Genomic DNA, 10,668 nt, shown 5'->3' with positions numbered 1-10,668 from the left:
TTTTTAACCGCCGAAGAGAGCCTAGGAAGAACAAGGTTCTGATCGAGGGTTACAAGGGTAGAGAACTGACAGAAGAATGGGGAGGAAGAAGGGTTTGGGAATGGCTCAATTCTCTGTTCAAAATAGAGATGATTTTTTTTTTTTTGTTGGTTGTTCTCAGTCTCGGTGGAAACCAACATAGAGAATGGGAAGGGAAGAAGAAAGAAGTCGGCTCTAGGGATGAAGGGATGGGGAAGGAATAGGATCATTCGGCTCTGATACAAAGTTAATGGAGAACCTTAGGGAAGAAAGGGGAAATCAGAATAGAGAGGGAGAAGGGGGGGAATCACACACTTCACTAGTGCACAAACTCAACATCTTCATTCAATAATCAAATCGCTCTGGTTTGTCCATCGGTTACAGTCAATCTATAGGAAAGTAAAGACATAAAATTAGAAGCTTAACTGAAATGGAAACTAGCCTAAACTAGGAAACAACCATAAAAAGGAAACCAAAGCAAGGAAATAAATCTTAACTCCTACATTCAAATCTGGAAAGTAAAAGCATGAAATAAAATACCAAGTAAACTACTAATTTTATTTCCAACCCTTGTTGGACTAAAACCCTGGGCTGGACTGGTTCTTCTTGGCTCTTGGCTTCCAAAGCCGGTCATGTCGGTCCAACCAGGTAAGGGCAGCCGTATCTACATTAGTCTGCGATTTGTATCTATGTATGGTAATTCCAAAGGGATTTTGGAATTCAAAGAGTCTCTTTAATGTTATTGTGCTGTACTCAATATTTTTCACCTTTATATAATGCAAATTCTGGCTGCTCTCAAAGGCAGCCCAACGAATTTTCAAGCATACTATCCGATATTTTCTTGTGTAACTCAAGAGGGCTTAGGTGAGACTCCTACAGAGGGATACTAGTGGGACTCTAGCTTCCCAAAGTTATCTTACTATCTTCAAAATTCAACCATCATCATCCATCCCCAGTTGCACTATTACCACCGTCAGCCTTCAAACACCAACACAGCAGGATCAGAACTAAGCTAAAATCTGACCCCAAGCTGTTTAGCACCTACCCCTATTCTCCACTAGCTTTCAATCTTGGCATGCTAGACATTTAGGCTGGCACCAAATTGGTATCAGAGCTATCTCTAGTCAAGAGAATGATTCAATCAACCGAAGAAAATTTTGTAACCATGAAACAGATTCTTGACTCCATACAAGCCTTATCCACTCAAATGCTAGCCTTGGAGCTACGGCAGCTTTCTGCCTCACGGCCTTCAATCATTATTATGGAGGCAAGGCGTTGATAAGACGACGCCTAGGCGATGAGGCGGTACTGGGAACATAAGGCAGTGCACTGCATTATTGGCTGCACATAAGGCAGTCGCTTTAACTGTTAAGGCGACGCCTTAGGCACCTTATGACGCTTTATGGGCAAGGCGGTCGCCTTATGCCATACAGATTTTATTGATTGGCAGGTATATGGGGAAATTTAGACATGAAAAGCATGGGATCAAGGGTATTTAAATAAAACAAACCTCAACCCAAAAAAAAAAAAAACACAAATCACATTACATTACTAACTGAGAAATCGTGCAAGGGTTTGGGGCCGACGCAGCAGTCCTTCCTCTTTCCCCCTTCGGATCTTGTTCCGTGGTGACGAAACTCCACCAGCAAACATTCCTCAGACCAAGACAGGAATGTTTGATGCATTTATTAATTTTTTTTTAATCTTCTTTATCCTTCTTCTTCTTCTTTCTTCTTCGTTCTACGGTTTCTACCTACTGTATTTTCTTCTTCTTTCTTCTTCATTTTACGGTTTCTACCAACTGTATTTTCTTCCTCTTTCTCATAATCTCTTTGATTTCCCTCAGTTTTTTCTCTTCTCTTTTCTTATTGGAGCTGGAGCTGGAGCTATGGAACTGCAGTACGAGAGAAATTTTTTTCTTTTCCTCTCCCTTCTACGGTTCTACCTTTTTTTCTTTTCTTTTTTTTGCTTCCTTTCCTCTGTTGTAGCATTTTTTCTTTTTTTTCTGCTTTTTTTTCCTCTCGCAGTCTCCCTCGTATCTTCTCCCTTCTTCTTCACTGCAACCTACAGCTTTTTTTTTCCTTTCTTTCTGATGAATATGCAGCTCCTTGGTTCTGGTTTGATGTTCTTAGCTGCTGGTTATCAATATTGATTGTGTAATTATATATTTATATTATATGCTATGATGATAATTGATGAAGATGAACTTTGTTTATTCACTTTATTGATTTGTTTTTTTTTTTTTCTTTTCTTTTTGATTTTCTTTTATGAATATCTTGCATTAGTATGAAGTATGAACCTTTAATCTTTAATCTTTATTTAGCATATCAGTAGTATTATATAATTTTTAAGGGAGAGGGATAGGTATGCTAGCGGGTTACCCAGGAATTAGGAATGCTAGCAAGATTTTGACCGCAGGATTTGATCAACTTGAATTAAACCGTTAGATGGAGAGAAGATATACAAACTTTCAATCCACTATTGCTACACCTTTCCTCTCCTCTCTTCCCGCTACCCTTTGCAACTGACCGGTGACCGGTGACCTATGACCGGCGATGCTGCTTGACCTGAAACCCTAACTACCATGTCCAGCCTGCAAAAGGTTGCATCTCCTTTCCACCTCTCTCCCTCTCCCTGCCTTACGGTGGATCTCCCTCCCTGCCGTCAGTTTCAAGTTTCAGGTTTCAGGTCATAAGCCGCCATGACTGGTTTTTATGAAGCAAGTACAGAGCTTGCAGACATTGTTCATGTGCTCTTCTTCTTCTTCTTCTTCTTGTAACCTATAGGGTTTTAAAATCGATGAATTAGATCGGGAACCAACTTACTCACATCGGAATCGGCACTAATCATTTGACCGCCTTACACCGATTCCCTCCGATGGATGATCGGTTTTTGACCCATTTTAATCGATTGGGAATCGGCCAAATCTGATCAAAATTTGGAGCCTTCCGGAAATACTGAATGAGCAGTAGATTTTCCCTACGAAATCAAGGATCAAGAGGGAGGGATCGATTGAAAGATAATGAAAACAGATCCAAATCGGACAACACAGAACAAGATCTCCACCAAAATTATAAGAATCCGGCGAGATTTAGCCTATTCTTCAACCAAAACTCGCTGGAAAACTATAATACAAATTGGGACGAACAAGAGTAATGGAATCCAAACAAAAAGAAATCACGAACTGGAATCCAAACAAAAAAATAAACAACAGTAATGGAATAAACAGAATTAGATTGAAATACCGAACGAAGGTGCCGTCACCTACGAATCAGACACCTCGATCGGAGCGCAAAGCGAAGATGATGACACACCAGAGAAGAAGTAATTTTTTTGTGTTTCTAATAATTTTTGAATACTTCGATCGTATAAGGCTGTTTCAGGTCATAAGCCGCCATTCAGGTCATAGACCGCCTTATGCCAATTCCCTCCGATGAATGATCGATTGTTGCCATTTGAATCCAAGATGGAAGGGGAAGAGAAAGAGAGTGTGTGTGTGTTTAGAGGAGAGAAATCAAAGACAGGGACATCAGCGGCGACGGAATTTGTGGAAGAGAGAGGGGAAGCCGAAGATAGTGAGGGAAAAGAAGAGTGACAGAAGAGCGTCGGGGCTGGGTAAGTTATGTAAAACAACAAGTACCCAACGGTATTGATGTAATCTATCTAATCCAACAGTCTACATTTGCTAGCATACCCAATTCCTAGGTAACTCACTAGCATTCCTGTCCTTTTCCCAATTTTTAATATGTAATTAGAGCCGAATAGAATGATTACATAAAAAATAAAACACTAGAACACTTTATTCAATAAGGCGATGCCTTATGACCGCACTATCGCCAAAGCGCTCCAAAAGACCCTCAAACGCCTCGGTCGCCTCACCGCCTTAATAACCTTTTACAAAACTCATGAAGACCAAGTTAACTGGTCCTACTCAAAAATGGTGGAAAATGCATAAAAATAGAATGTTAGCAAAGGGTACTCCCATCACAACATGCAAAGAAATGAAAGATGATCTGAAGGACAAATACCTTCCTCCTTCCTTTGTTGACCGACTCCATGATCAATTCAACACCCTCCGGCAAGGTACCCATTCTATGGCTGAATACATGCTTTACTCTCTCATATTGGTATCGAAGCCAGTGATGCTCAACTCATGTCCAAATTCAAGCTTGGCTTCAAACCTAAGATCTGAAGAGATATGGGAACCACTAGCTTTTATAACATTAAGGATTGTTACCAAAAGGCCCTAGAAGCCAAAGATTTGTTAAAGTTACCCTCAGGGTCTTTTGACACCCCAACAAAAGATAACAGGAAGATTGTTTACAACCGACCTCTCAACAATAGGCCCCCTCACCACTCGTGAACTACCCCTGGAATTGTTGACACTTGACAAGGACGCAAGAAAGTAGCAAAGGCCCAAACTGTTATCACTGCAATCAACCTGGTCATTTTGCTAAATCCTACCCACAAAAACGCGATGTGCTAATCTTGCTGTGACTGAACCCTGAACCTGATAATGAGGTCGAAATCAGCGATGGTTTACTCCTAGATGATGAAGATGAGCATGTCCTAGTCAACGAGATCGAAGATGAAATCAAACGTGAGGATTGGCAGAGACAATGTATTTTCTACAACAGAATGGCATGTGGACCCAAAGTAGCACAAGTTATTGTTGACAATGGTAGTTGTCTTAATGTCGTATCTCAAGGATTTCTTGCAAAAGCCAATCTCCAAGCAGAAAAGAATCCACAACCATATCAAGTATCCCTCCTCAATGGGAACACAATAGAGGTCAATCAAAGATGTTCAGTTCCTATTAACTTGGGTTCTTATGATTTCTGGTGTGGCGTCATCCTTATTAGTATAACAGATTCTTACTTGGCCTAATCGGGCACCCCCTAATTTAAGCCTTGCACCGTTCCCGACCGTTTATGCAAGCGAGCCTTCCTAAGCCTGGCATGGACACAATAGCATTCGGTCGATCAGTCGGTGATCGGAAACGGGCTTGTCTAGCATAGGCTTCGCACTCTTCTCCACGGTACATTAGTCATTACCATCTTCAAGCCAAAACCTCAAACTCCAAAGTTGATTGATCCCTAAACCCCCAATGCCAGCTGGTCATTGAACCCAAAGCCGCTCTCACTTTCAAAAAAGAATAGACTAGAGATCCATGGGCAAGAGAGAGGAATAATAGCGGAATACTCATCAAGAAGAGCCGAAAAGATATAAAATTTGGAGCTCCTGATGATGAGGAGTTTGTAGACAAACATTATTATCGGAAGTTAGTCAAGAAACTCATATATCTTACATTCTTACTATTATCCGACCTGATATATATTTGGTTGTTGGTGTGGCTAGTCAGTTTATGGGTGTGGCTAGTCAGTTTATGGAGACATCTAAGCAAGCTCATTGGGAGGCAGTATATCATATCCTGAGGTATCTTAAGGGTTTCCAGTATAAGGACTTATTTATCACTGTCAACATCACACCAATATTATTAGTCCTTCTAATGTGGATGGGGTTGGTGTTGATGATGATCGAAAGTCTACTACAAGCTACTGTATGTTAGGAGGTAATCTTGTATAGAGAGAAGTTAAAAAAGCAAACTACAATAGCTAGGTCTTGTGCTGAAGCTAGTATAGAGCTACAGCTCATACAGTAGCAAGCCCAAGGTTCTAAATCTAAGTTTCGAGGCTGGTTTCAACCCTATGCAAAACCGAGATTTCCCAAGTTTTGATTGAAACTTGGTAATTATCTAGATTCTAGATCAAACTCGAAATGTCATGAGCTGGTTGAAACTAGTCAAAACTACTAAAATTGGTCGAAACTTGGTATTTTTTTGTCAAAATTGGTCGAGACTACCAAAGCTATCGCAATTAATCTTGTTAAAACTTGGTTTTTTTTTTTTTTTTTGTTGAAATCTGGTGTGCAACAGTTTCGACCCATTGCTTCATACCGGTACTTGTCAAACCCGAGATTTGGAACCATAAGCAAGCCTACGGAAATGTCTTATGATAATCAAGCAGCTATTTATATTGCTAGTAATCCAACCTTTCACAAGAGGATCAAACATATTGAAGTGGATTGTCATTTTATTCAAGATGCAATGATGAAGAAATTGATTTCTACTCCGTTTGTCAGTTACGGTGATCAACTTGGAGACTTGTTAAAAATGGCCATGTTTCGAAGTGTATTTCTCCAAGGGTGTTCCAAGCTGGGTATGGGTGATATCTATACTCCAGCTTAAGCGGGGAGTGTTAAGAGGTATAATTGTTGACAGGGGTCTTTTCGTACTTATTTTTTATAGTTTTATCCTTATGTGTAAATTAAACATATGTTATAGATAGATATTAGTTATGGAACTATCATTATTTGTAATTTGGTATTTTATTATCAATATAAAATCATTCCCTACCCACGGTTGGGCTTGTTTCTCCACTCTCTCTTCTCTTCTCCCTCTCCTCTTCGATCTTCACTTTCCTAATGTAGAACTAGAATCACAAGTGATCCTAACCCCAGGCAGGATCTGAAATTCTGGCTAAATAGAAAAGATGTCCTCCAATAGGCTTGGTTCTAGCTCTCAAACACTCTCACAGCGAACAAATAAAAGGAAAATAATAAAAGAAAGAGAATTCGATAAAGGGTTCAAAAGGGGGAAGAAGAACTAGTGAATGGGCATCTCACCCAACTGCATCCCACAACACAACATCATAAGCCATCTTTTTTTTTCACTAATAAATTCGTCTTCAATGTTGTAGCCCCTTGCAAACTTACATAGAAGACTCAAAATTGACTCAAACACTAAAAGAAAATGCTTAACCCAATCCTTAACTAATTGGAAAACCTAAACTGACTAAAAAACTGAAATAACAAAGGAAATACACTCAAAACATAACTCCAACTAAACTAATGAATTAAATCTCATTTTCCTACTTTCTACCATATTTTAGGCCCATTAAAGTGGCCCATTACAAAGAAAACCCATGGGATCAAAGGCCCAACACATATATAACCAACCTAAGGCTTATTTGCAATAAAATAAGCTCATTAAGTGAGTTATCTGCATCACTTCTCTTCTCTATCCTTCTTCATGAACAGGTACTGATATCAAATTCCAATACAATTACAGTTTCACCGTAGCTTATCTCATCAGAAGGAAACCCAAAATAGTTGTATTTCACTCCTCCCATATAAGCATGAAATAGAGAATAGCATAAATCAAAGGAATTTCCCCCTAGTCCCAAATGAAACAAAGTGTCAAGATTCAAAACTACATTAATTCCTTTTTATCTTTAGGAAAGAACACCAAAACACAAGAAAAACCTTCAAGACATGATGTCAGGCCTCTTTAGAAAGAAAAATAGAGGAAAGGTGCTTAGTTTATTCACCACAATCAAGCACATAAGACAAACAAAAGAAGAGAGGCACGTGCCACCGTTCTCTTTTTTATATGTATCCAGGGTCATCACCATGTTTTTGACAATCTTCCAATGCAGTTCTTTGCATTTCGAAGGGACAGGTGGCTTCCAAAAATCCTTAAAAGGGAACACGTCATTTTTTGGCCATTAGGTATAAATAGGTTACCCACAAATAAAGATTTGGAGGTAAAGTAACCATTTTTTGAAAGAATATAAACTCTTATCCTGAGAATTCCAGGACAAGTAGACTCCTGCAAACTATCTAGGAGGTCATGGATCCTTTGGAACTCAAACTACCAAAGCCTTTCCAAGCACCATGGTTCAACTGCCTCACCTCAAACACACTACACACTAATTTATAGACAAAATCGACATGGAGAAATCAAAGAACAATGCGGATTCAAACAAATTGAATTTGGTCAGCATGGCATACCTGTCAAGCCCAAACCGCACAATACAGGAGGAAGCATCATCTCTTTGACAATATTTGCAGCCCTTAGCAATTCGGCATGGTAAATCAATAGTGTCTGCTAACACCTGTGAAAAGTTTTAACTAAATTTAAATGGAATCTCATTTGACATTATCTATATTTGAAGGAAGATAAGCTTTTTTTTTTCTTTTTTTTTTCCAGCTATATCTTTATTGATGAGAATATCCAAATTAACGCATAGAGCGCTATACAAAGGATACAACATCAAGGGAAAATCAAACTGCAGAAAGTGGTATTGCCAGTCATATATAATCCTGAAAACTGTCTTTCTTAAAACCCTTCCATTTGGGAAGCCTAAGCATAAGATCTCAATACTAACATGTTCTAAGTTTTAACAAAAAAGCTTCAATATAACATTAGATTAACCAATGGAGGGAAAGAAGAAGGAAGAAAGAGGACCTAAAAATAATTAAAATCACCTTAAACAGCAGAACACGTTGTCTGCAGAGGCCAACAGACAGACTTCCCATAGGAAGCACAATAGAGCCTAAGCAATCCTTCAGAAAGGCACTACGATCCTTCCAGCGGGAAGTCAAGTCATCTTCTCCAGCTGAAGCTGCACCCCTTGTGATAGACAAAAATGTTTGATTACGAAAAGTATAAGAAGAACAGAGAGATTATAGGCATTTCTAAACCGAGGTATGTCAACAACTCACCCCATTCGATTGCAGACAAGCTTTGCAAGTTGATCAACCACTTCATTAGTGGTAATGCAGCTACCAGAAATGTTAAGTGCACTACTTAGTAGCTCTTTCAAACCAGGATCACTATGTTTGTCAATCAAAACCACATCAATTGACAAATCATCATTAGGATCAACAGCCCTAAGTGATTCAATTGATGGGACCCGACCATTCTCTTTCTCTTGCAGATCAGTGCATACAGTCCATACATAAGGATCTATTCCATGGATCAAGTAAAATCCATCTGGAATCTTGTCAAAGTAAGATAGACAGCCATTCACCTAACGCACAGGATATATAAAAGGGAATATATATCAATTCTAAACACATACGCCATAAGATAAACAAGGAGCAGATCATGATCAACAATGAACATATGACGAGTGCCAATATGATACAATTACAGAAAGATATCTACAAACCCCTCAACAACCCAGACTCTCACTCTACACCATCCCACCCGCCACACCAAACCCCCACCCCCCAAAAAAATAATAATAATATTAATATTAATAATAACATGATTATAACGTGCACTTTATCTGGAATAAGTATTACAATGTGCTTATATTACAGATATTTCCCCAACTGATATGGCATACTACCAGAGAGTGATGTTAACATTGCCTAATTAAGTCTCGACTGAAGCGCTGCTTCTTCTTCTTCTTCTTCTTCTTCTTATTTATTTTAAGGTTTTTCAATAATTGTAAAGTTTTCACAATCTGAATCAAGGACAAACATCGAAAGAAAGATTATGAACCGAATTGAAGCCTCCATGTCTACCCAAAAGAAACAAGAGATCAAAGTCGAGAGAATTAAAAATGGGGATACGAAAGTAGAAACAACTAACCCAAAATCGGTGAGACAAAGACTCAGCGGAAGACGATGAGGACGACCTGCTAGCCGATTCATCAGGGACAGGATCCAAGAAATTAGGATCATCAGCATAAGTAGCCGCAGACGAAACACGAAGCGCCAAAGCAAGCTGCAATTGGTAACTCTCTTCAGTCTGCTGAGCCCAACTCTTAGACGACGAAGACCCCACCACATCGATCGCCTTCACCCTCAACTCTCCTCCACTATCCTTAAACCCATCATCCTGTGAATAACTAAACATCTCAGGATCATTCGCCGTCATTGAAAGCGTCGGAAGGTAGTGATCCCCAGACAAGGAACTCTCTCCAAAGCTACTCCCACTCGACTGCCTCTGTAATCCCATTGATGGATACAAATTCCCGATCCGTCCACCACCTTGCTGCAACCGATGATCCCCATCCCAATCGAAACCCCTATCAGTCCTCCCCTTATTCTTCTCCCCAGAAAGGCTCTCATAAAACGGCCCTGGAGCTGCAACAGTGAATTTCGATGGCTGTTGCTGCTGTTGCTGCGGTTGCGTTTGTTGTTCTTCAGGGTATTGACTGAGAAGCATGTAATTCGATCGCCTCCCGCTACCAGTCATCTCCGTTGCCGATCAGACCATAGAGCTGCAAACAACCCTAGAAATCGCCGGTTTCTGCATTCATACGAACTCTTCTTTTTTACCCTCACAAATTTGTAGAATTTTTCGTCAACTTTGTCTGATAGGGACGAAGACGAGATTCGGCAGCTCTGCGTGTGAAAGTACCATAAGACGCACGGAAAGTGGAGAATTTGAATGTCCTAGGGACAAGGTGCCGCCTCCACCTTCCCTCGTCTCTCCCACTCTCTCCCTCTCTCTCCCTCCATGGAAGGTTTTGTGGATTTTACCAAAAAAAAAAATTGAAGGTTTTGTGGAAGGTCACATCCATAGAATATCTATATGTGACCCACCTAACTCTGCCATGTGAACAAAAGTGGCAAACCTTATTATAAGATATTAAAAAAATAAGTGTCCGAATGACACCTCTTGAAACGTATTTAGAATTGGTCAACTTGCCATCGATCAGAAATTTAAAAAAAAAAAAAAAAAAAAAAAAAAAAACTCCCTATGGATCATCATATCATTTACAAGGATTCTACTCCTTTTTCTACTTCCTTCGTGAAATTGATTTATAAACTCAATACTGATGCTACCATGTC

General features: G+C 39.6%; 1 protein-coding gene across 5 annotated transcripts in view; it reads right to left on the bottom strand.

Annotated features, from left to right (window-relative positions):
- Positions 1 to 10,364, bottom strand: part of LOC122071505 (serine/threonine-protein kinase CTR1-like) — a 43,815-nt gene extending 33,451 nt beyond the window's left edge. For all 5 annotated transcript variants that reach the window (XM_042635864.1, XM_042635865.1, XM_042635866.1 and 2 more), the window contains exons 1-4: positions 9,461 to 10,364; positions 8,584 to 8,891; positions 8,347 to 8,491; positions 7,870 to 7,973 (exon numbers count right to left, since the gene is read on the bottom strand). In XM_042635864.1, coding sequence (XP_042491798.1) covers positions 7,870 to 7,973; positions 8,347 to 8,491; positions 8,584 to 8,891; positions 9,461 to 10,069 — 1,166 coding nt within the window. In that variant the 5' untranslated portion in view covers positions 10,070 to 10,364. The remainder of the gene's footprint in view (positions 1 to 7,869; positions 7,974 to 8,346; positions 8,492 to 8,583; positions 8,892 to 9,460) is intronic.
- Between the last annotated feature and the right edge of the window lie 304 nt (positions 10,365 to 10,668).

Source organism: Macadamia integrifolia, unplaced genomic scaffold, assembly GCF_013358625.1.
Source record: "Macadamia integrifolia cultivar HAES 741 unplaced genomic scaffold, SCU_Mint_v3 scaffold_244A, whole genome shotgun sequence".
NCBI lineage: Eukaryota > Viridiplantae > Streptophyta > Magnoliopsida > Proteales > Proteaceae > Macadamia > Macadamia integrifolia.
This window is presented reverse-complemented; position numbering and strand designations above follow the sequence as displayed.